The 26,768-nt window shown below is 43.4% G+C and overlaps 2 protein-coding genes across 7 annotated transcripts in view; one reads left to right on the top strand and one right to left on the bottom strand.

The window, feature by feature from the left end:
* The window catches only part of Sec6 (Exocyst complex component Sec6), a 93,681-nt gene extending 92,148 nt beyond the window's left edge, over positions 1-1,533 (bottom strand). Inside the window, exon 1 of one of the 2 annotated variants that reach the window (XM_053771427.2) lies at positions 1,482-1,533. The gene's annotated coding sequence lies outside the window, so the exon portion shown is untranslated. Of the gene's footprint in view, positions 1-1,477 lie in introns of both variants that reach the window. The other variant, XM_053771430.2, reaches the window with a different exon arrangement.
* A 365-nt stretch (positions 1,534-1,898) lies between these two features.
* Alg14 (ALG14, UDP-N-acetylglucosaminyltransferase subunit) overlaps positions 1,899-26,768 on the top strand; it is a 30,576-nt gene continuing 5,706 nt past the window's right edge. Inside the window, exon 1 of one of the 5 annotated variants that reach the window (XM_053771435.2) lies at positions 1,899-1,930. Coding sequence is in view for 1 of the 5 variants with exons in the window: in XM_053771432.2 (XP_053627407.2) it covers positions 2,248-2,344 (97 nt within the window). In the remaining 4 variants the exon portion in view is untranslated. Of the gene's footprint in view, positions 1,931-2,234; positions 2,345-2,381; positions 2,687-2,740; positions 3,238-16,062; positions 16,346-26,768 lie in introns of those variants that run through there. The other 4 variants (XM_053771432.2, XM_053771431.2, XM_053771434.2 and 1 more) reach the window with 4 other exon arrangements.

The raw sequence follows: 26,768 nt of genomic DNA on the forward strand, positions 1-26,768 counted from the left end.
CTAGGCCTGTATACCTTATATATGTACTTGTAGTAAATAAAGATATTATTATTATTTGAAGAGTGAGGAGGGAGAGTGTTGTTTGACCTTGTTGGGTTACCCTACGTAATTTACTGTAAGAACCCATTGTAAAAGTTTCACGTTATGTAAGATAATTATTACAAATAGCCATAACCAAGCGCTAAACCCGTAAGGGTCATACAGCACATTATGTAAGTGTTAAATAAAAACTATTATTATTCTTATGTTATGTCAATGACATGCCTATCAGTGTCAAGTGCAAACTCCTACTGTATGCAGATGACAGTGCTCTGTTAGTGTCAGGTAAAGACCCACAAGATATTGCTGATGTTTTAACACTGGAACTGAAGTCCTGCAGCAAATGGTTAGTAGACAACAAACTATCATTACACCTCGGGAAAACTGAAGCCATTCTCTTTGGCACGAAACATAAACTGAGAAGGGTAAATAATTTTAATGTCCAGTGTAATGGGGAGCCCATCACTTTGGTTTCATCAGTAAAATATCTGGGAATCCCCTTTGACCCATGCATGTCAGGAGAATTGATAGGGAACAGTGTAGTAAAGAAAGCAAATGCCAGACTGAAGTTCCTGTATAGACAAGCACAGTGTCTACCTACTGAGGCTCGCAGGACCCTATGTCTAGCCCTTATGCAATGCTATATGGATTACGCTTGCTCTTCATGGTACTTTGCCTTGACAAAAAAACTGAAAGATAGACTACAAATCACCCAGAACAAAATCGTAAGATTCATCCTGGGGCTGGGACCAAGAGAACATGTAGGCCAGGATGAATTACAGCAGTTGGATATGCTGAATGTTGAAGACAGAGTAAAACAACTGAAGCTAAATCATGTTTATAAAATTGCTCACAAACAGTGTCCAGAATATCTTGCTGTCAATTTTGTCAAGGTTGGGAACCAAAACAATCATAGTACTAGGGGGAGAGAGCACAACTTTGTAGTACCCACAGTCAGTGGCCAGGCTTCAAACACCTTTTATTGTACAGCAATAAAGGAATGGAACAGACTGCCTGCACATGTCAAAGCCAGTCATAGCATGAACCAGTTCAAGAAGAGTGCCAAAAGGTGTCTGATGAATGTAGCTACAGAAAGGGAGGGGAATGATTTTCTATTTTTTAGCTAACATACGTGTAAATTTTACCTTATTCCTAGTAATGACCCTCGTATTGTAGATAGTCTTAATGACCCTCGTGTAGTAGATAGTCTTTTTAGTATGATAATAAGATGTTATCTTCATTTTAGAATAATAAGAAAATATTATAACCTTTATATTATAACAATAAGGTAAAAGGACCCCAATGGAAACAAATCACTCTGACTTTTTTGGGTTATCCTAGGTTCTCTACACATATGCTGCTATGTATGATAATTCTATGTAACTATGTATGATAATTCTATGTAACTATTTGTGTATACCTGAATAAACTAACTAACTTACTCCCTGAAGCTGGCGAAGCCTCACCTCCACCCCCAAAACTGTCAACACCCGATAATATACATTACATATATATATACTACATTTTATATATTCTTCTATTAATATAAATTTCTGTATTTCATTATATTTAATCTCATGTAATTTAATTATGCTTTTAACTTTTTTTAATGGTAAAATTACTTTATATTTGATTACGGGCATAAAACCGTTCTTTCTCGCCACGGTTGTGTCAGAATTATTGGCAAGCATTTGTGACACTGTCTTCGGCAGCACCAAACAATCAATCTGAAAATAAATGGAAAGACACGAACAGCAAGAGAAAAGCTTTTATTATTACGACGCTTCACCTAAAACAATAAATGAAACTTCATAATTATAAAAGGTGTTTTACTAAACGTATTTTTTTTATCAGCTCACTGTCACTTTTGACTTTACTGGGGTTATCGTAGGTAATTTACACATTATTATTTTTTAAATACACTACCTAACAGAATACTCCATTCTACTGAATGTACAACAATGCATACAACCATATGACCTGTCTTTGTAATACTCACTTGTGCTTTATAGTAATCTGTTTACATTAAAGTTTTATCACCGATGTCATCATTGCTTAGTTCATCTTAAGTTAATTTTAAGCCAGCCCGTAATGCTATGCATAGTATAAGTGGCTTTGGCATACTGCTCTTTTCTGTATTTTTTGTACCTCTGTATGTGTGCACAAATTTTTAAATAAATAAATAAATAAATAAATAAATATGTAACTATGTATAATAATTTGTGTAACTACTTATGTGTATCTGCCCCTAAATACTCCAACTTCCTGAAGATAACTATTACATATACGAACACGGTTTTTTGTGGTACATACTTAAAATATTTTCTGACAGTAGCTGTTGGATGTGTATATGTAGGCATGTAAACAATATTACTTGTGTATACCACTATCTTGTTCCTAATAGCCTCCAGTTCTTCATGCAGTTTAGTATTGATGACGTCCCACAGTTGGGCTGCTCAATACAACTTCAGTATTCTATATTCATGATAAACAATAATTGTCCATCTGGCATCTTGTCTATCCCAGTTTCATTCTACCTGGTTTGGCATCCTTATAGCTTACCAAAGTGTAAATTCCTTGCCTCCTCTTCGCCAAATATAAGAATTTTTAAGAGGTTATCATAGCTCTGAGAGGTCTGGTGGCTCTGGTAAGGATGGTTCTGTTTCTGCTGCTCTCCCTTACTTCTTCTGTTTGCTTATGATAGTTTTACTATTTTGTAAGTTTATTTAGGAAGAGGTACACAAGCACAATTGTACCCAGTAACGTATGTGTAAATTACCTAGGATAACTCCAAAAAAGTCAAAGTGACTTGATTTCAATTGGGGTCCACCCTGGAGGTGGACAAACATGTCTCTATGAGCTGGAGGTGGGAGGAAGGACTGATGGCTAGCTTATGTTTGCCAGGGAAACCTTAAGAAACCTGATATTGGTAGAATTACCAACAATATGTTATGTAAAAGGACACACGTGTAAGTTTATTCAGGTACAGGTACACAAATATTATTATTATTATAATCAAAAAGAAGCGCTAAGTCACAAGGGCTATACAGCAGGTACACAAATAGTTATATAAATTATCATACATAGCATATGTGTAAATTACCTCATGTAACCCAAAAAAGTCAGACATTTATTTCCATTGGGATCCTTGCAATAACTTATTATTTAAACAATAAAAGGATATATACTAGGAATAAGGTAAACTGAATTATTTACACTAGCATTAAATTTAGGATCAGATCACAATAATAGGTACATACATAACCTATACAAGAAATAACTCATCTCCTTTTCTGTAACAATATTCATTAGGTACCTTTTGGTTCTCATCTTGAACTGGTTCATGCTATGACTGGCTTTGACATGTGCGGGCAGTTTGTTCTACACCTTTAATGCTGTACAATAAAATGTGTTTGAAGCCTGACCATTGGCTGTGGGTACTACAAAGTTGTGCTCCTTTCCCTAGTACCTGCTATGTTTGCTTTGGTTCCCATCTTTGACAAACTTGGTATCAAGATATTCTGGGCACTGTGAGCAATTTTATAAACGTGATTTAACTAAAGTTTTTACTCTGTCTTCAACATTCAGCATATCCAGTTGTAATTAATCCTGGCCTACATATTCTCTTGGACCCAGGTCCAGGATGAATCTTACCATTTTGTTATGGGTGATTTGTAATCTCTCAGTTTTTTTCTGAAGGCAGAGTACCATGAAGAGCAAGAGTAATCTAAATGACACTGTATAAGAACTAGACATAGGGTCCTGCGAACCTCAGCAGGTAGACACTGCTTATCTGGCATTTGCTTTCTTTACCACACCATTCCCTATCAGTTTTCCTGACATGCTCATCTCAATAATAATAATAATACCTTTATTTACTACAAGTATATGTGCATGGTATACAGACCATAGCTGACATCAATGACATACTACTATATAGATTATTTCGGGGAAAATTAGGTCAAACTCCTTAACAAAGCTCCTAGAAAACAAAGTTGCTACAATAAAAGTCACATTAGTTGCCCATTCCTTATTACCTAACATCAAGGAACCTTCTTTAAGGGGGTACAACATGAGCCATAAACCAGAAAAAACAAAACATACAGCAGATTTGTAATGCATTTTCATAGTATAAGCCAGTGGCAACAGGTTGAAGGGTGTATTGAACAAGGCGCATATTATTATTATTACAGTATTATCAAAAAGAAGCGCTAAGCCACAAGGGCTATACAGCGCTGCAGGGTAGGGAAGGAAGCGAGGGTATCAGGTGGCAGAAGGGGGGAGGGATGATTAGTAGGTTACAGAAAATAGCGGGGCAGGGGATAGTGCAGGGGTAGAGGGTAGCAAGAGATTGAGGTAGAAAGGGCTGAAGGTATCATCCGAGTTTGTGGAGTAAGTCAGTTGTTGTTAAAAAGTCAATGAGAGAGTCCGGATGAAAGGTGGGTCCATCAGCGAGAAGGGAAAGTAAAGAGAGAGCAGCGGAGCGAAGATGACGTTGGAGGTAAATTTTGCGTGCTTGTCGATAAAGTGGGCAGTCTAACAGAATGTGGCTAACCGATAATGGAACTTGACAATTCTCACAGAGAGGAGCAGGGCGCCTCTCCATGAGATATCCATGAGTAAGATGAGTATAGCCAATGCGAAGGCGGGAGAGAGTAGTCTCCCAACCTCAATACTGGTGACAAGAAGACAGCCAGTAACCTATATGTACTCGGTTTAATAGAACAAAGTTTGTTATTGAGCAGAGCAGAACAACGTTGTTGCCAACGGGTGTGAAGGTGGGTAGCTATTACAGCAAAATAGTCCAGAAATGGAACACCTCTATATGAAATTGGTAGGTCATGTACTGCTGACCGCGCAGCAGTGTCTGCCTGTTCATTGCCCTGTACGTCAACGTGACCAGGGACCCAACAAAAAACAATATCTTTATGCTTGGTAGAGATACGGCGTAGCCAAAGTTGGATACGGAGAACTAGGGGGTGAGGTGTATCAAATTTCCGTATAGCCTGTAGAGCACTAAGGAAGTCTGAGACAACCACAAATGATGATACAGGCATAGATGCGATACGAATAAGTGCTGCAAGAATGGCATACAATTCAGCAGTAAAAATGCTAGCCAAAGATAGTAAACGCCTCGCACGATGCTGTCCGGAAACACTGCTGCGAATCCAACGCCATCAGAAGATTTAGAGCCATCAGTGTACACGGCGATGGCATGAGAATGAGAGTGGAAGTGGTCAACAAAAAGAGAGCGGGAAGCCACCGTAGGCAGTTGGGCTTTCGAGCAAGGGAGCGAGAAAGAACAGACCTGAACAGCTGGAACTTCCCAGGGGGGTAGGGAAAAGTGAGATGCTACATGAACATATAAAGGCAGTAACTAAAGGGAAGACAAGAGCGAATGTAGGCGAAGAGAGAAGGGACAGATCAAACAGGGGCAGTGAGCAAACAAAGAATGTCTATTAATATCAGTGACCATTCTACAAATGGAAGGATTGCGGAGATCGTGAGAATGCACATAGTAGCGAAGGCAATGGGCATCATGGCGATCAGACAAGGATGGAACATTCGCTTCTGCATAGAGGCTCTCAACAGGGGAAGAGCGAAAAGCACCCAGGCATAAACGTAATCCTTGGTGATGGATGGGGTTAAGGCTAGAGAGAGTAGCAAGAGAGGCCGCTGAATAGATCTGGTCACCATAATCAAGTTTTGATAAAATAAGGGCTGAATGTAGGTGAAGGAGAGTTCGACGATCAGCTCGCCATGAAAGATGAGCAAGGGTTTTAAGAAGGTTCAGCCGGCTGCGACAAGTTGCCTTTAGAGAGGTAATGTGGGGTTTCCAGGGTAATCTACGGTCAAAGAGAAGGCCTAGAAACCTGACTATCACTTTCGGGGATACGGGAGCCATAGAGATACAAAGGATGATCGGAGATGACAAAGCGTGTAGTGAAAGTAATTTGGCGAGTTTTGGTACTGGAAAATTTAAACCCATGCATGGTGGCCCAATTGGAAACACGGTCGACCGCATGCTGGAGAGAAACTGTAATGAGGTGACAGTCAGCGCCTGTACAGGCAATAGCGAAGTCATCTACGTAGAGTGATGACCAAATATTGGATGGAAGAACAGAGGCCAAATCATTTATAGCAAGGAGAAAAAGTGTTGTGCTCAGAATACATCCCTGAAGGACACCTTCAGCTTGGACAAAGTCCGGGGAGAGCACACTATTAACTCTAACACGAAAATGTCTGTCAGTTTAAAAGTTCTTAAGGAAAGATGGTAGATTGCCTCGGAGGCCTAAGGAGTGGGCTTGGGCCAAAATATTATACCTCCAAGTTGTGTCATATGCCTTCTCAAGGTTCTTATCACTGACAGTGATAAGAATATGTGTGAAATTCTAAATACCTACTTCCTCTCAGTTTTCACCCAGGAAAATACTAGCGATATTCCTGAAATAATAGATTATGTAGAACAGGATGATAATAAACTATGTACAATTGTGGTAACTAGTGACATGGTCCTCAGACAAATAGAGAAACTAAAACCTAACAAATCCCCAGGTCTTGATGAACTGTTTCCATGGGTGTTAAAGGAATGTAAAGAGGAACTTAGCATACTTTTGGCTAATCTTTTTAACATGGCACTACAAACTGGCATAGTGCCTGATAAGTGGAAAATGGCAAATATAATACCTATTTACAAGGCAGGTGACAGGTCCTTGGCTTCGAACTATAGACCAATAAGCCTTACCTCCATACTGGGAAAATTTATGGAATCAATAATTGCAGAAGCAATTCATAGCCATCTTGACAGGCACAGGTGTTTGAGGAGGTAGATCATGGTAATGAATGTGATATTGTGTATATGGACTTCAGTAAGGCTTTTGATAGAGTTCCACACCAGAGGCTATTGAGGAAACTTAAGGCACACGGAATAGGAGGAGAATTTTTTTCCTGGGTAGAGGCATGGCTGACAAATAGACAGCAGAGAATTTGCATAAATGGGGAGAAATCAGAATGGGGGGCACGTCACAAGCGGTGTTCCTCAGGGGTCAGTGTTGGGCCCGTTGTTGTTTACAATTTACATAAACGACATAGATGAGGGAATAAATAGCGACATAAGCAAATTTGCTGATGACACCAAAATAGGCCGTCCAATTCATTCTAATGAGGATATTAGAGCACTCCAGGATGATTTGAATAGATTGACGCAATGGTCGGAGAAGTGGCAGATGCAGTTTAATATTGACAAATGCAAAGTTCTAAATGTTGGACAGTTAAATAACCATGCCACATATAAACTAAATAATGTAGATCTTAATACTACTGATTGTGAAAAGGATTTAGGAGTTCTGGTTAGCAGTAACCTAAAATCAAGACAACAGTGCATTAGTGTTTGCAATAAAGCTAACAGAATTCTTGGCTTCATATCTAGAAGTATAAATAATAGAAGTCCTCAGGTTGTTCTTCAGCTCTATATATCCTTGGTTAGGCCTCATCTAGACTATGCTGCTCAGGTCTGGTCACCGTATTACAGAATGGATATAAATGCTCTGGAAAACGTACAAAGGAGGATGACAAAGATGATCCCATGTATCAGAAATCTTCCCTATGAGGATAGACTGAGGGCCTTGAATCTGCACTCTCTTGAAAAGCGTAGAATTAGCGGGGATATGATCAAGGTGTATAAATGGAAAACAGGAATAAATAAAGGGGATGTAAATAGCGTGCTGAAAATTTCCAGCCATGACAGGACTCGCAGCAATGGATTCAAGTTGGAAAAATTCAGATTCAGGAAGGATATAGGAAAGCACTGGTTTGGTAATAGAGTTGTGGATGAGTGGAACAAACTCCCGAGTACAGTTTTTGAGGCTAAAACGTTGTGTAGTTTTAAAAATAGGTTAGATAAATACATGAGTGGGTGTGGGTGGGTGTGAGTTGACATGACTAGCTTGTGCTGCTGGGTCTGGTGCAGTGCTCCATCCTTGAGTGGAGATGACCAGGCTGGGTGGGTCATTGGGATAATCCGGGGGGTGGGTCATTGGTCTAATCCGGGGGGGAAACATGGACCTGCTCTGCTTGGGTCAGTAGGCCTGTTGCAGTGTTCCTTATTTATGTTCTTATGTTCTTAAAAAATATGGCAATAACAGAGTGGTTATTCGCAAAGGCATTACGAACATACGTATCCAAACATAGTAAGGGGTCTATGGTAGAACGGCCCTTATGAAAGCTATATTGACGAGTGGAGAGACCGTTGTGTGTCTCTAAATACTACCACATTAAATGTCTATTTACCAGACGTTCCATCAGTTTGCAAACTGCACTGGTAAGAGCGATGGGACGATAGTGGTAGGCTTCATGTCCCGTAGTACCCGGTTTGCGGAAAAGCAGAACAATGGCAGATTTCCACAGCTGTGGAAGAACTCCTTGTGACCAAATAAGATTGAAAAGGTGTAAGAGGACTGCAAGGGCTGACTGATGTAAATGTTGTAACATACGAATGTGAATGTCGTCGGGCCCAGCTGTCGATGATCGGCAAGCTGAGAATGTTGCCTCCAGTCCCTGAAGTGTAAAAGGCACATTATACTGTTCTTCTCTGAGAGAAGAAAAGTCCAAGGGTGCTAACTCTCTGGCAGACTTTGAGGAAAGAAACGAGGGGCAGAGATGGAGCCCCAGAGAAATACAGACCAGATGATTGCAGCGAGGAGAAGGCTGGAGGCAGTGGAGATGTCATGTCTGAGGGCAATGTGTGGTGTGAATATAATGCAGAGAATTCGTAGTTTGGAAGTTAGGAGGAGGTGCGGGATTACCAAAACTGTTGTCCAGAGGGCTGAGGAAGGGTTGTTGAGGTGGTTCGGACATGTAGAGAGAATGGAGCGAAACAGAATGACTTCAAGAGTGTATCAGTCTGTAGTGGAAGGAAGGCGGGGTAGGGGTCGGCCTAGGAAGGGTTGGAGGGAGGGGGTAAAGGAGGTTTTGTGTGCGAGGGGCTTGGACTTCCAGCAGGCATGCGTGAGCGTGTTTGATAGGAGTGAATGGAGACAAATGGTTTTTAATACTTGACGTGCTGTTGGAGTGTGAGCAAAGTAACATTTATGAAGGGATTCAGGGAAACCGGCAGGCCGGACTTGAGTCCTGGAGATGGGAAGTACAGTGCCTGCACTCTGAAGGAGGGGTGTTAATGTTGCAGTTTAAAAACTGTAGTGTAAAGCACCCTTCTGGCAAGACAGTGATGGAGTGAATGATGGTGAAAGTTTTTCTTTTTCGGGCCACCCTGCCTTGGTGGGAATCGGCCGGTGTGATAATAAAAAAAAAAATAATAAATGATTGCCAATTTCAATGGCAACATCTAGAGGGTTTGCTATATCAACACCAGCAACCAGCAGAACAGGAGCCAGGTCAGAATATTTACCACTCAGTTTCCGTACTTTTTTCCAGACTGCACTCATAGAGGAAGCAGAGGTGATGGTGGAGACGATTTCGCCAGCAAGTGCGTTTAGCGTCACGGATGACACGGCAAGCGATCGCACGCTTCTGCTTAAAATCAAGAAGTCTCTCAGTGGTTCTATTATACCGGTACCTGCCCCACGCAGCACATTTCAAACGTACTGCACGAGCACAAGCAGGAGACCACCAAGGCACGCATTTCTGAGAATGCCTGCCCGAGGTTTGGGGTATAGAATGAGAAGCTGCGGTTAAAACTGAGGATGAGAAGAGGTGTAAAAGCTCATCAATGGAGGACGAAGAAGGAACCTCACTAAAAACAGTTAGTTGTGAGTAAAGGTCGCAATTTGCCTGATCAAATTGCCAGCGTGGGTTACGAAGAGGTGGTGAATATGAAGGGGAAGTAAGAATGATTGGAAAATGTTCGGTGTCATGTACATCCGGGAGAACAGACCATGTGAAGTCTAGTGCAGCAGAGGAAGAGCAGACTGAGAGATCGATGCAAGAGAGAGCATGAGTATGAGGATCAAAATGGGTGCGAGTACCTGTATTTAAAACATGAAGGGGGTGGGAAGCAAGAAAAGTCTCTAGCTGAATGCCACGGGAATCACAGTGAGACCCCCCCCAGAGAAAATGATGGGCATTAAAATCGCCAAGTAACAGAAGTGGTGGCAGTAATGACGAAACAAGAAAGGCAATATCCAGAATAGATAATGCTTGAGAAGGACAGAGGTACAAAGAACAGTGTATACCACCTATGCAGGTGGATACGGGCTGCTGTGTAATGCAGCAAAGTATGAACAAATAGCTGATGGTACGGAACATCAGTGCGTAGAAGAAGGGCACTTTCGTTAAAGGTCCCATCAGGAAAAGGATCTGAAGAATACAATAAATTATAGCCTGAGATGGGATATTATTATTATAATAAAAAAGAAGCGCTAAGCCACAAGGGCTATACAGCGCTGCAGGGTAGGGAAGGAAGTGAGGGTATTGGGCGGCAGAAAGGGGGAGGGGCAATCAGTAGGTTACAGAAAACAGCGGGGCAGGCGATAGTGCAGGGTAGAGGGTAGCAAGAGATTGAGGTAGAAAGGGCTGAAGGTGTCATCAGAGTTTGTGGAGTAAGTCAGTTGTTGTCAAAAAGTCAATGAGAGAGTCCGGATGAAAGGTGGGTCCATACCAACAATAACTAAACCAACCAGGCTCACTGAGACAAGTGCAACCATAATAGACCACATATGGACCAATATACTAGCCCCCCTTAAATCAGGGATAATCACAGATAGCACTGCAGACCACTACCCTACCTTCCTCCTGACTAACATTAGTAAACCACCACTTGAATACAACAAAGTCTCATTTAGACTCCATGACGAGGCCTCAATAAGGAAGTTCACAGCTGACCTAGAGATTGTTGACTGGCCTACAGAATTCTCCAAGGCCAATGGTATTGATGACTGGACAGACATTTTTCTTAACAAATTACTTAGACTATACAACAAACATTGTCTTATAAAAACGAAACAGATCACAAACAAACGGCTTGGTTGCCCATGGCTAACCAGCACCATTCTGAAATCCATTGACAAGAAACACCAATATGAAAAGCAATATAGACAGGGCTTAATACACAAAGATATTCTTAACCCTTTGACTGTCGCGGCCGTATATATACGTTTGCGAGGTACCGTGTTTGACGTATATATACTCATAAATTCTAGCGGCTTCAAATCAGGCAGGAGAAAGCTAGTAGGCCCACATGTGAGAGAATGGGTCTGTGTGGTCAGTGTGCACCACATAAAAAAAATCCTGGAGCACGCAGTGCATAATGAGAAAAAAAAAACTCCGACCGTTTTTTTTAATTAAAATGCCGACTTTGTGGTCTATAAAAAGAACCTTTACGTATGGAACAAATGATGTCATTGTGGTTGCAGAAAAGCAATATAGACAGTGCTTAATACACAAAGATATTCTTAAACACTATTCATCAGTTCTCACCAAAGTAATAAAGAAAGCCAAACAACTATACTACTCCAGTAGATTCACAGACACTAGAGGAGATATAAAAAAAAACCTGGAAAACACTCTCTCAGATTCTAGGGACCCACAAACTGAAAAAAAACAAGAATATTGTCCTAACTAAACCTAATGAAACACCACTATATCCCACTGACACAGCTAACAAGATAAATGACTTCTTCTCAACCATAGGATCTAATCTCGCCAATAAAATCCCACATACCAATGCCCATGCCGGGGACTACCTAGATGGGAATTTCCCAAATTCCTTCTATCTTGCACCAACTGAGCCCTCGGAAGTCACCGAGATTATAAAGTCACTTAAAAACAACTCAGGGAATCTGTCTAATGTCCCACCATTACTGTACAAGCGAGCAGCCCATATCCTTTCGCATGCTATTTCATTACTTTTTAACAAGTCACTAGAAACTAGCACCTTAGCCGAAACTACTCAAGATGGCAAGGGTTACACCAATACATAAAGGTGGTGACACTACAGACTTAAACAACTATAGGCCAATATCAAACTTACCATTGCTATCCAAAATCTTTGAGAAACTCGTGCACAGGAGACTATATTCATTTATAACAACACAAAACATACTCAACCCCTGCCAATTTGGATTCAGGAAAAATAAAAGCACTAATGATTCAATCATAAAAATGCTAGATCTGCTTTACACAGCATTGGAAAATAAGGAATATCCACTAGGAATTTTTATTGACCTAAGAAAAGCTTTTGACACAGTAGACCACTACATCCTCCTCCACAAACTTGACCATTACGGTATAAGAGGCCATGCGCTTGCTTATTTCAAATCTTACCTTACTAATAGGTATCAGTATGTCACCATTAAAGACACAGCATCAACAACATGGCCATTTGATACTGGAGTTCCACAGGGAAGTGTCCTTGGTCCCCTGCTCTTCCAAACGTATCCCAACACCTGAAACCCATTCTCTTTGCTGACGACACGACTTATGTCATCTCTCACCCTAATCTTGCCACCCTCAACACCATTGTTAACGAGGAGCTGATCAAAATATCGACTTGGATGACAGCCAATAAACTTATGCTTAACACTGACAAAACCTACTATATTATGTTTGGTAGCAGAGCAGGAGATGCACAAATTAGCATTAAGATCGACAACACTCTAATTACCAGGCATAATGAGGGCAAATTCCTAGGCCTATACCTTGACAACAACCTGAATTTCAGCACCCATATCCAACACATAACCAAAAAAGTATCCAAAACGGTTGGGATCCTCTCCAAGATACGATACTATGTGCCGCAAAATGCCCTTCTCACACTATATCACTCACTTATTTATCCATACCTCACCTATGCTATTTGTGCTTGGGGATCAACTGCAGCAACACACCTAAAGCCAATAATAACCCAACAAAAAGCTGCAGTAAGAATAATCACTAAATCCCATCCCTGGCAACACACCCCCCCACTCTTCATAGATCTAAACTTACTCCCTGTTCAGTACATCCACACTTACTACTGTGCAATCTACATCTACAAGACGTTAAACTCCAATATCAACCTTGACCTAAAACGCTTTCTTGATAGTTGTGACAGAACCCACAGGCATAACACCAGACACAAACATCTCTACGACATTCCCCGTGTCCGACTAAACCTTTACAAAAATTCAATGTATGTCAAAGGCCCTAAAATCTGGAACACCCTACCTGAGAACTCTAGAACTGCAGACACATTCATCGCCTTCAAAACTACCATTAGAAAACATCTTATCTCCCTGATACACCCCATCAACTAACTACACGAATACCACCTGGTGGTTCACACTTACACTCACTCACCTATTGGACCATAAACAGAAATATTAATCTCAATCATAAAATAATGAATCCTATGATACTCCAATACTGAAACTATGTACTGTGCCAAAACAAAAGCATTCACATTGCTAAACTCACAAACTAATATTTAGTCACTTAGCCATAATACCAACTTACCTCATAATTTGTAATACAGTGGACCCCCGCATAGCGAACTTAATCCGTGCAAGAGGGCTGGCTGTTATGCGAAATGTTCGCTATGCGAATGAATTTTCCCCATAAGAAATAATGGAAATAAAATTAATCCGTGCAAGACACCCAAAAGTATGAAAAAAAAAATTTTTTACCACAAAAAAATGTTAATTTTAGTACACACAAACTGAAAAAGGCATGCACAATTACATGACACTTACTTTTATTGAAGATCTGGTGATGATTGATGGGATGGGAGGAGGGGAGAGAGAGTGTTAGTGTTTAGAAGGGGAATCCCCTTCCATTAGGACTTGAGGTAGCAAGTCCTTTTCTGGGGTTACTTCCCTTCTTCTTTTAATGCCACTAGGACCAGCTTCAGAGTCACTGGACTTCTTTCGCACAACATATCTGTCCATAGTGGCCTGTACCTCTCGTTCCTTTATGATTTGTCTAAAGTGGTTCACAACAGTGTCATTGTAACAGTCACCAGCACGGCTTGCAATAGCTGTGTGAGGGTGATTTTCATCAAAAAAGGTTTGCACTTCAAGAAATTTTGCACACATTTCCTTAATCTTTGAAGTAGGCAATTCCTTCAATTTCTCTCTCCCCTCCTTTGAACCAGTTTCCCCAGGTCTGGCCTCTTGCTCTTGAAGTTGATCTATCAGCTCATCAGTGGTTAGTTCTTCATTGTCCTCCTCCACCAACTCTTCCACATCCTCCCCACTAACCTCCAACCCCAAGGACTTCCCCAATTCCACAATTGATTCCTCAACTGGTATACTACTCCTCTCAGGGTTAGCCTCAAACCCTTCAAAATCCCTTTTGTCTACACATTCTGGCCACAGTTTCTTCCAAGCAGAGTTCAAGGTTCTCTTAGTCACTCCCTCCCAAGCCTTACCTATAAGGTTTACACAATTGAGGATATTAAAGTGATCCTTCCAAAACTCTTTTAGAGTCAATCGAGTGTCTGTGGTCACTTCAAAGCACTTTTGAAACAGAGCTTTTGTGTACAGTTTCTTGAAGTTGGAAATGACCTGCTGGTCCATGGGCTGCAGGAGAGGAGTGGTATTAGGAGGCAAAAACTTCACCTTAATGAAGCTCATGTCCCCATAAAGTCGCTCTGCCACGTCTGTAGGATGACCAGGGGCATTGTCTAACACCAGGAGGCACTTAAGGTCTAATTTCTTTTCAGTTAGGTAATCTTTCACATTGGGGGCAAATGCATGGTGTAACCAGTTATAGAAAAATTCCCTAGTGACCCATGCCTTACTGTTTGCCCTCCACAGCACACACAAATTATCCTTGAGGACATTCTTTTGCCTGAACGCTCTGGGAGTTTCAGAGTGATACACTAATAAAGGCTTAACTTTGCAATCACCACTAGCATTGGCACACATCAACAAAGTAAGCCTGTCTTTCATAGGCTTATGTCCTGGGAGTGCCTTTTCCTCCTGAGTAATGTAGGTCCTGCTTGGCATTTTCTTCCAGAACAGGCCTGTTTCATCACAATTAAACACTTGTTCAGGTTCCAGTCCTTCAGTTTCTATGTACTCCTTGAATTCATGCACATATTTTTCAGCCGCTTTGTGGTCCGAACTGGCAGCCTCACCATGCCGTATCACACTATGGATGCCACTACGCTTCTTAAATCTCTCAAACCAACCTTTGCTGGCCTTAAATTCACTCACATCATCACTAGTTGCAGGCATTTTTTTAATTAAATCGTCATGCAACTTCCTAGCCTTTTCACATATGATCGCTTGAGAGACGCTATCTCCTGCTAGCTGTTTTTCATTTATCCACACCAATAAGAGTCTCTCAACATCTTCCATCACTTGCGATCTTTGTTTCGAAAACACAGTTAAACCTTTGGCAACAACAGCTTCCTTGATTGCCGTTTTCTTGCCCACAATAGAAGAGATGGTTGATTTTGGTTTCTTGTACAACCTGACCAGGTCGGTGATACGTACTCCACTTTCATACTTATCAATGATCTCTTTCTTCATTTCAATGGGTATTCTTACCCTTTGAGGTGTACGGTTGGCACTAGAAGCTTTCTTGGGGCCCATGGTCACTTATTTTCCAGAAACAGCACCGAAAACACTGTAATAATACGAAATATTCCGAGTGTATGCTTGAATGTTACCGCGGAGGCTGGCTGGTAAACAATGGCACGGGCGGCACATGTGAGGCTGGCTGAGGGCGCACATTGGACGCGTCTCGGACGAAGGCCGCTGAGCGGGTTTTTGTCCACTATGCGGGGCAAAATTTTAGCGAACAAAGCGTCCGCTATGCGGATTGTCCGCTATGCAAGGCGTCCGCTATGCGGGGGTCCACTGTATTTTAAAATAAAGAATTAAACTAAGTCTGCCCGAAATGCCTAGCCATGTTAGGCGTTCTAGTGGTACACTCTGTAATCATTATTTAACTACATGTAAACCACACAACAACCAAATTCTATAAATTCAACATTGTAATCTTAATAGAGAATAAACTTTGAATTGAATTGAATTGAATCAGCGAGAAGGGAAGGTAAAGAGAGAGCAGCGGAGCGAAGACGACGTTGGAGGTAAATTCTGCATGCTCGTTGATAAAGTGGGCAGTCTAACAGAATGTGGCTGACCAATAATGGAACCTGACAATTCTCACAGAGAGGAGCAGGGCGCCTCTCCATGAGATATCCATGAGCAAGACGAGTATGGCCAATGCGAATACAGGAGAGAGTAGTCTCCCAACCTCGGCACTGGTGACAAGACGACGACCAGTAACCTATACTCGGTTTAATAGATTGAAGTTTGTTACCGAGTAGAGTAGACCAACGTTGTTGCCAACGGGTGTGAAGGTGGGTAGCTATTGCAGCAAAATAGTTTGTAAATGGAGCACCTCTATATGAAACTGGTATTATTATTATTATAATCAAAAAGAAGCGCTAAGCCACAAGGGCTATACAGCGCTGCAGGGTAGGGGAGGAAGCGAGGGTATTGGATGGCAGAAGGGAGGAGGGATGATCAGTAGGTTGCAGAAAACAGCGGGGCAGGGGATAGTACGGGGGTAGAGGGTAGCAAGAGATTGAAGTAGAAAGGGCTGAAGGTATCAGAATTTGTGAAGTAAGTCAGTTGTTATCAAACAGTCAATGAGAGAGTCCGGATGAAAGGTGGGTCCATCAGCGAGAAGGGAAGGTAAAGAGAGAGCAGCGGAGCGAAGACGACGACGGAGGTAAATTCTGCGTGCTCGTTGATAAAGTGGGCAGTCCAACAGAATGTGGCTGACTGATAATGGAGCTTGGCAATTCTCACAGAGGAGCAGGGCGCCTCTCCATGAGATATCCATGAGTAAGACGAGTATGGCCAATGCGAAGACGGGAGAGAGTAGTCTCCCAACCTCGACTCTGGTGATAAGACAGCCAGTAACCTATACTCGGTTTAATAGATTGAAGTTTGTTGCTGAGCATAGTAGACCAGCGTTGTTGCCAGCGGGTGTGAAGGTGGGAAGATATTGCAGCAAAATAGTCCGTAAATGGAATACCTCGATATGAAACTGGTAGGTCATGTACTGCTGACCGCGCAGCAGTGTCTGCCTGTTCATTGCCCTGTACGCCAACATGACCAAGGACCCAACAAAAAACAATATCTTTATGCTTGGTAAAGATGCTGCGTAGCCAAAGTTGGATACGGAGGACTAAGGGGTGAAGTGTATCAAATTTCTGTATAGCCTGTAAAGCACTAAGGGAGTCTGAGACAACCACAAATGATGACACAGGCATAGATGCAATATGGGTAAGTGCTGCAAGAATGGCATACAATTCAGCAGTAAAGATACTAGCCAAAGATAGTACGACGCTGTCCGGAAACACTGCTGCGAATCCTACACCGTCAGAAGACTTAGAGCCATCTGTGTACAGTGCAATGGCATGAGAATGAGAGTGGAATTGGTCAAGAAAAAGAGAACGGGAAGCTACCGTAGACAGTTGGGCTTTCGAGCAAGGGAGCGAGAAAGAACAGACTCGAACAGCTGGAACTTCCCAGGGGGGTAGGGAAAAGTGAGATGCTACATGAACATAGAAAGGTGGAAATTGAAGAGAAGACAAGAGCGAATGTAGGCAAAGAGAGAAAGGACGGAGCAAACAGGGGCGGCGAACAAATAAAGAATGTCTACTAATATCGGTGACCATTCTATAAATGGAAGGATTGCGGAGATCATGAGAGTGTACATAGTAGCGAAGGCAATGGGCATCACGGTGATTGGATAAGGATGGAACGTTCACTTCTGCATAGAGGCTCTCAACAGAGGAAGAGCGAAAAGCACCAAGGCATAAACGTAATCCTTGGTGATGAATAGGGTTGAGGCTAGATAGAGTAGCAGGAGAGGCAGCTGAATAGATCTGGTCACCATAATCAAGTTTCGATAAAATGAGGGTGGAATGTAGGCAAAGGAGAGTTCGACGATCAGCTCCCCATGAAAGATGAGCAAGGGTTTTAAGAAGGTTCAGCCAGCTGTTACAAGTTGTCTTCAGAGAGGTAATGTGAGGTTTCCAGGATAACCTACGGTCAAAGAGGAGTCCTAGAAACCTGACTATCACGTTCAGGGATACGGGTGCCATAGAGGTATAAAGGAAGATCGGAGATCACAGAGCGTCTAGTGAAAGTAATTTGGTGAGTTTTGGTACTGGAAAATTTAAACCCATGTGTGGTGGCCCAATTGGAAACACGGTCGACCGCATACTGGAGAGAAACTGTAATGAGGTGACAGTTAACACCTGCACAGGCAATAGCGAAGTCATCAACATAGAGTGATGACCAAATATTGGATGGAAGACTAGAGGCCAAATCATTTATAGCAAGGAGAAAATGTGTTGTGCTCAGAACACATCCCTGGGGGACACCTTCAGCTTGGATAAAGTCCAGGGAGAGCACATTATTAACCCGAACACGGAAATGTCTGTCAGTTAAAAAGTTCTTAAGGAAGGATGGTAGATTGTCTCGAATGCCTAAGGAGTGGGCTTGGGCCAAAATATTATACCTCCAGGTTGTGTCATATGCCTTCTCAAGGTCAAAAAATATGGCAATAACTGAGTGGTTATTCGCAAAGGCATTACGAACATACGTATCCAAGTGTAGTAAGGGGTCTATGGTAGAACAGCCCTTACGAAAACCACATTGACGAGTGGAGAGACTGTTTTACGTCTCTAAATACCACACTAAACGTCTATTTACCAGGCGTTCCATCATTTTGCAAACTGCACTGTTAAGAGCAATGGGATGATAGTGGGAGGCTTCATGTCCCGTACTACCCGGTTTGCGGAAAGGGAGAACAATGGCAGATTTCCACAGCTATGGAAGAACTCCTTGTGACCAAATAAGATTGAAAAGGCATAATAGGACTGCAAGGGCTGACTGATGTAAATGTTGTAGCATACGAATATGAATGTTGTCGGGCCCAGCTGCCGATGATCAGCAAGCTGAGAGTGTTGCCTCCAGTTCCTGAAGTGTAAAAGGCACATTATACTGTTCTTCTCTGAGAGAAGAAAAATCCAAGGGTGTTAACTCTCTGGCAGACTGAGGAAAGAAACAAGGGGCATAGATGGAGCCCCTGAGAAATACGGACCAGATGATTGCCAATTTCGTTGGCAACATCTAGTGGGTTTGCTATATCAACACCGGCAACCCGCAGAACAGGAGCTGGGTCAGAATATTTACCATTCAGTTTTCGTACTTTTTTCGAGACTGCACTCGTAGAGGAAGCCGAGGTGATCGTGGAGACAATCTCGCCAGCAAGTGCGTTTAGCATCACGGATGACACGGCGAGCGATCGCACGCTTCTGCCTAAAATCAAGAAGTCTCTTCGTGGTTCTATTGTACCGGTACCTGCCCCACACAGCGCGTTTCAAACGTACTGCACGAGCACAAGCAGGAGACCGCCAAGGCACGCATTTCTGAGAATGCCTGGCCGAAGTTTGGGGTATAGAATGAGAAGCTGCGGTTAAAATGGAGGACGAGAAGAGGTGTAAAAGCTCATCAATGGAGGACGAAGAAGGAACCTCACTAAAAACAGTTAGTTGTGAGTAAAGGTTCCAATTTGCCTGATCAAATTGCCAGCGTGGGTTACGAAGAGGTGGTGAATATGAAGGGGAAGTAAGAATGATTGGGAAATGATCGCTGTCATGTAAATCCGGGAGAACAGACAGAATTGTGAATTCATTACCTCTGTAACTTGCTCAGCTATCAAAACTTTGGAGTCCAGTCCCTGGACCAATTATGTACCTCTGTAGTCTTTTGACTACCACCCACAGGATGGGTATGGGGTGCATAATAAACATATTAAACTAACTAACAGACCAGGTGAAGTCTAATGCGGCGGAGGAAGAGCAGACTGATTATTATTATTATTCTAATCAAAAAGAAGCGCTAAGCCACAAGGGCTATACAGTGCTGCAGGGCAGGAAGGAAGCGAGGGTATCGGGTGGCAAAAGGGAGATAGATGAGTAATAGGTTACGGAGAACAGCGGGGCAGTGGATAGTGAAAGGTTAGAGGGCAACAAGAGATTGAGGTAGAAAGGGCTGAGGGGAGTGCGAAAGGTATCATCATCAGAGTTTGTGGAGTAAATCAGTCGTCAAGAAGTCAATGAGAGAGTCAGTATTAAAGGAGGGCCCATCAGCAAGAAGGGAAGGTAAAGAGAGAGCAGTAGAGTGGAGACGACGACGGAGGTAAATTCTGCGTGCTCATTGATAGAGGGGGCAGTCTAACAGAATGTGGCTAATCGATACTGGAACTTGACACTGCTCACAGAGAGGAACAGGGTGCCTCTCCACGAGATACCCATGAGTAAGATGAGTGTGGCCAATGCGAAGGCGGGAAAGAGTAGTCTCCCAACCTCGGCACTCATGACGAAGACGGCCAGTAACCTATGCTCGGTTTAATAGAATGAAGTTTGTTACCGAGCAGAGATGACCAACGTTGTTGCCAACGGGTGTGAAAGTGGGTAGCTATTACAGCAAAATAGTCCAGAAATGGAACACCTCTATATGAAATTGGTAGGTCATGTACTGCTGACCGCGCAGCAGTGTCTGCCTGTTCATTGTCCTGTACGTCGACATGACCAGGGACTCAACAAAAAACAATATTTTTATGCTTGGTAGAGATATGGCGTAGCCAAAGTTGGATACGGAGAACTAGGGGGTAAGGTGTATCAAATTTTTGTATAGCTTGTAGAGCACTAAGCGTGTCTGAGACTACCACAAATGATGACAGAGGCATAGATGCGATACGAATAAGTGCTGCAAGAATGGCATACAATTCAGCAGTAAAAATGCTAGCCGAAGATAGTAAATACCCTCGCACGACGCTGTCCGGAAACATTGCTGCGAATCCGACGCCGTCTGAAGACTTAGAGCCATCTGTGTACACAGCGATGGCATGAGAATGAGAGTGGAAGTGATTAAGAAAAATAGAGCGGGAAGCCACCGTAGGCAGTTGGGCTTTCGAGCAAGGGAGTGAGAAAGAACAGACCCAAACAGCTGGAACTTCCCAGGGGGTTAGGGAAAAGTGAGATGCTACATGAACATATAAAAGTAGTAATTGAAGGGAAGACAAGAGCGAATGTAGGCGAAGAGAAAAGGGATGGAGCAAACAGGGGCGGCGAACAAATAAAGAATGTCTACTAATATCGGTGGCCATTCTATAAATGGAAGGATTGCAGAGATTGTGAGAGTGTACATAGTAGTGAAGGCAATGGGCATCACGGCGATCAGACAAGGATGGAACATTCGCTTCTGCATATTCTCTCTCAACTGGGGAAGAGCGAAAAGCACCAAGGCATAAACGTAATCCTTGGTGATGGATGGGGTTAAGACTAGAGAGAGTAGCAGGAGAGGCAGCTGAATAAATCTGGTCACCATAATCGAGTTTCGATAAAATGAGGGCTGAATGTAGGCGAAGCAGAGTTCGATAATCAGCTCCCCAGGAAAGATGAGCAAGGGTTTTTAAGAAGGTTCAGCCAGCTGTGACAAGTTGCCTTCAGAGAGGTAATGTGAGGTTTCCAGGATAACCTACAGTCAAAGAGAAGGCCTAGAAACCTGACTGTATCACGTTCGGGGATACGGGAGCCATAGAGGTACAAAGGATGATCGGAGATGACAGCCCGTCTAGTGAAAGTAATTTGGCGAGTTTTGGTACTGGAAAATTTAAACCCATGCGTGGTGGCCCAATTGGAAACACGGTCCACCGCATGCTGGAGAGAAACTAATGAGATGATAGTCAGTGCCTGCACAAGCAATAGCTAAGTCATCAACATAGAGTGATGACCAAATACTGGATGGAAGAACAGAGGTCAAATCATTTATAGTAAGGAGAAAAAGTGTTGCGCTCAGACCACATCCCTGAGGGACACCTTCAGCTTGGATGAAGTCCAGGGAAAGCACATTATTGACTCGAACACGGAAATGTCTGTCAGTTAAAGTTCTTAAGGAAGGATGGTAGATTGCCTCGGAGGCCTAAGGAGTGGGCTTGGGCCAAAATATTATACCTCCAAGTTGTGTCATATGCCTTCTCAAGGTCAAAAAATATGGCAATAACCGAGTAATTATTTGCAAAGGCATTACAAACATACGTATCCAAGCGTAGTAAGGGGCCTATGGTAGAACGGCCCTTACAAAAGCCATATTGACTAGTGGAGAGACTGTTGTGTGTCTCTAAATACCACATTAAACGTCTATTTACCAGACGTTCCATCACTTTGCAAACTGCACTAGTAAGAGCGATGGGACGATAGTGGGAGGCATCACGTCCCGTAGTACCCGGCTTGCGAAAAGGGAGAACAATGGCAGATTTCCACAGCTGGGGAAGAACTCTTTGTGCTCAAATAATATTGAAGAGGTGTAAGAGGACTACAAGGGCTGACTGATGTAAATGTTGTAGCATACGAATATGAATGTCGTCGGGCCCAGCTGCCGATGATCGGCAAGCTGAGAGCGCTGCCTCCAGTTCCTGAAGTGTAAAAGGCACATTATACTGTTCTTCTCTGAGAGAAGAAAAGTCCAAGGGTACTAACTCTCTGGCAGACTTTGAGGAAAGAAACGAGGGGCATAGATCGAGCCCCCGGGAAATACGGACCAGACGAGTGCCAATTTCAATGGCAACATCAAGAGGGTTTGCTACATCAATACTGGCCACCCATAGAACAGTAGCCAGGCCAGGAGAGTATTTACCACTCAATTTCCTCACTTTTTTCCAGACTGCACTCATAGAGGAAGCAGAGGTGACGGTGGAAACAGTCTCACCAGCAAGTGCGTTTAGCATCACGGATGACATGGCTAGCGATCGCACGCTTCTGCTTAACATCAAGAAGTCTCTCATTGGTTCTATTGTACCGGTACCTGCCCCATGCAGTGCGTTTGAAACGTACTGCACGAGCACAAGCAGGAGACCACCAAGGCACGCACGTCTGAGAATGCCTGCCTGAGGTTTGGGGTATAGAATGAGAAGCTGTGGTATAAACTGACGTCGAAAAGAGGTGTAGGAGCTCATCAATGGAGGATGAAGAAGGAACCTCACTAAAAGCAGTGAGTTGTGAGTAAAGGTCCCAATTTGCCCGATCAAATTGCCAGCGAGGGCTACGGAAAGGTGGTGAATATGAAGAAGTAAGAATGATTGGAAAATGATCTCTGTCATGCAAGTCCGGTAGAACAGACCAGGTGAAGTCTAGTGCAGCGGAGGAAGAGCAGACTGATAGATCAATGCAAGCGAGTATGAGTATGAGGATCAAAATGGGTGGGAGTACCCGTATTTAAAATATGGAGGGGGTGAGAGGCGAGAAAAGCCTCCAACTGGATGCCACGCGAGTCACAGTGAGACCCCCCCAGAGGAAATGGTGGGCGTTAAAATCACAAAGTAACAGAAGTGGTGGTGGTGATAAGGCTGAAACGAGAAAGGCAAAATTTGGGATAGAAAATGCTCGAGAAGGAGAGAGATAAACATATTGTAAACCACTTATTCAAGTGGATACGGGCTGCGGTGTAATGCAGCGAGGTATGGACAAATAGTTGACAGTACAGAATATCATTGCGTAGAAGAAGGGCACTTTCATTAAAGGTCCCATCTGAGAAAGGATCCGAAGAATACAATAAATTATAGCCTGAGATAGGTTGGAAAACAGCAGAGTGTAATTTTGGTTCTTGTAAGCAAGCACCAACAGGGGAAAACCTGGAAAGTAAAATCTGAAGCTCACCCCGATTACCCCTGAGGCCGCGGATATTCCACTGTAAATAGGCCATGATTGGCAATGAAGAAAATACCAGGAATCCGTAGGGAAGGGCACTCACAGACTAGAGGGGTTAGAAAAGTCAACGTGTGGTGGCATTGGAAGAAGTTCAAGCAGCAAAGGAATGGAGCGTTGCAAAGAATGGCGTTGTGGAGATGGAGGAGAGGGAAGAGAAGGAACAGGTGGTGGATCAGTGTCCATTGAAGGTTTAGTCTCTGCAATATATTCTGAAATGACTTCAAGTGTTTCTGAATTCAAAGATGTATGGGAGACAATATTGGAGGTAGAAGGAGGAGGGTGAGTAAAAATTGGGACAGTAATGGACTGTACCAAAGTAGAGGGGGACGAAAGAGTGTAGGGGACTGGAGAAGTGTGGGAGGAGATGGAAGAGGCAGAAACCTGGGAGGTGGCAGAAGAGGGAGAAACTTGGGAGGGGACGGGGGTGGAAGGCATAGTACGAGGAGAAGGGTGAACCTCCACACTTGTAATAGAGCCAGAGAGAGGGGAAGAACTAGGCACAGAGACTGGAAAGGTAAAATGCAGAGGTGGAAGAAGGGAAGGAAGGGGCAAAGAAGATTTGAGCAATGGGGATTTTTTGGACTTCTGAGAAGTAGAGGGACGATTGGTATAAGGTGTCGTACGAGGTCTTGTCGATACCGGGGATTGTGAGGAAGGACGCGAAGATGTGAGAACAGACTGAGTTGTAGTCGGGACGTCAAAGCCAAGGACAGCAAAAGGATTAGATGCCGGAGTGGCTATGGGAGGGGTAACAACAAAGGAGGCTGCAGAAGATGGGACCCCAGAAGTGGGGGGGACGTTTTGAAACACGAGAATATTATTATTATTATAATCAAAAAGAAGTGCTAAGCCACAAGGGCTATACAGCGCTGCAGGGTAGGGAAGGAAGTGAGGGTATTGAGCGGCAGAAGGGAGGAGGGATGATCAGTAGGTTACAGAAAACGGTGGGGCATGGGATAGTACGGGGGTAGAGGGTAGCAAGAGATTGAGGTAGAAAGGGCTGAAGGTATCAGAATTTGTGAAGTAAGTCAGTTGTTGTCAAAAAGTCAATGAAAGAGTCCGGATGAAAGGTGGGTCCATCAGCGAGAAGGGAAGGTAAAGAGAGAGCAGCGGAGCGAAGACGACAACGGAGGTAAATTCTGCGTGCTCGTTGATAAAGTGGGCAGTCCAACAGAATGTGGCTGACTGATAATGGAGCCTGGCAATTCTCACAGAGGAGCAGGGCGCCTCTCCATGAGATATCCATGAGTAAGACGAGTACGGCCAACGCAAAGACGGAAGAGAGTAGTCTCCCAACCTCGACACTGGTGATAAGAAGATGGCCAGTAACCTATGCTTGGTTTAATAGATTGAAGTTTGTTACCGAGCATAGTAGACCAACGTTGTTGCCAACGGGTGTGAAGGTGGGAAGATATTGCAGCAAAATAGTCCATAAATGGAATACCTCTACATGAAACTGGTAGGTCATGTACTGCTGACCGCACAGCAGTCTCTACCTGTTCATTGCCCTGTACGCCAACATGACCAGGGACCCAACAAAAAACAATATCTTTATGCTTGGTAAAGATGCGGCACAGCCAAAGTTGGATACGGAGGACTAAGGGGTGAGGTGTATAAAATTTCTGTATAGCCTGTAAAGCGCTAAGGGAGTCTGAGACAACCACAAATGATGACACAGGCATAGATGCAATACGGATAAGTGCTGCAAGGATGGCATACAATTCAGCAGTAAAAATACTAGCCAAAGATAGTAAATGCCCTCGTACGGCGCTGTCTGGAAACACTGCTGCGAATCCTACGCCGTCAGAAGACTTAGAGCCATCTGTGTACACAGCAATGGCATGAGAATGAGAGTGGAAGTGGTCAAGAAAAAGAGCGGGAAGCGACCATAGACAGTTGGGCTTTCGAGCAAGGGAGAGAGAAAGAACAGACTCAAACAGCTGGAACTTCCCAGGGGGGTAGGGAAAAGTGAGATGCTACATGAACATAGAAAGGTGGTAATTGAAGAGAAGACGAGAGCGAATGAAGGCGAAGAGAGAAGGGATGGAGTAAACACGGGCGGCGAACAAACAATGTCTACTAATATCAGTGACCATTCTATAAATGGAAGGATTGCGGAGATCATGAGAGCGTACATAGTAGCGAAGGCAGTGGGCATCACGGCGATCGGATAAGGATGGAACGTTCGCTTCTGCATAGAGGCTCTCAACAGGGGAAGAGCGAAAAGCACCAAGGCATAAACACGAGAATAAGAAACACGGGGTAGTCTCCCTTGGAGGCGGAGATGAGTAACTGCCATAGCATAAGGGAGACCTGCCTCTTTGAGGCAACAGATCTCACGCTCATTTAAGTACACCTGGCAACAGTGAGAGTACGAAGGAGCCTCGTTACAATTAAGGCAAGATGGAGGTTGACTGCAAGATGTATTAGAATGGTCGTCAGCACCACAGACTGGGCATTCGGCTATAGATCTGCAATATTTCGCTGGGTGACCAAAACGCCAGCAATTTCTGCACTGTTGCGGTGCAGGGATCACCTTTCGAACTTGTAACCGATGTCCCGCGACATAAACAGAGGACGGGAGTTCACGGCTGTCGAAAGTTAATTGAGCCACATTGCAAGGGTAACGTCTCCGCCCGCGGGCAGGAAGGACATAAGTGTCTACTTTGAGGATTGGGAGATCCTGGAGTTCCAGCTGTTCAAGAATGTCATTGCCACATGACTGGAAATTCTGTGTGGACTATGGTATGGGGCAGAATGACAGTACCACTACAAGAATTGAGAGAAAGATGTTTTTCAATAGTGATAGGAGTAGTATCGATATACGAAAGGAGAGAGAGATCATGAGCTTGGATAGCATTCTGGACAGTGATGATGAGCGTACCGCTCTTGAGAGCATGAAATGAAATATCTCTACCAACGTGGCGCAGGAGTGCTTTGCCAGTACAGTGGACCCTCGCATAACGATATTAATTGGTACCCGAGAACGAAT

The sequence above is a fragment of the Cherax quadricarinatus genome, chromosome 5 (genome assembly GCF_038502225.1).
Source record: "Cherax quadricarinatus isolate ZL_2023a chromosome 5, ASM3850222v1, whole genome shotgun sequence".
In the NCBI taxonomy this organism is placed as follows: domain Eukaryota; kingdom Metazoa; phylum Arthropoda; class Malacostraca; order Decapoda; family Parastacidae; genus Cherax; species Cherax quadricarinatus.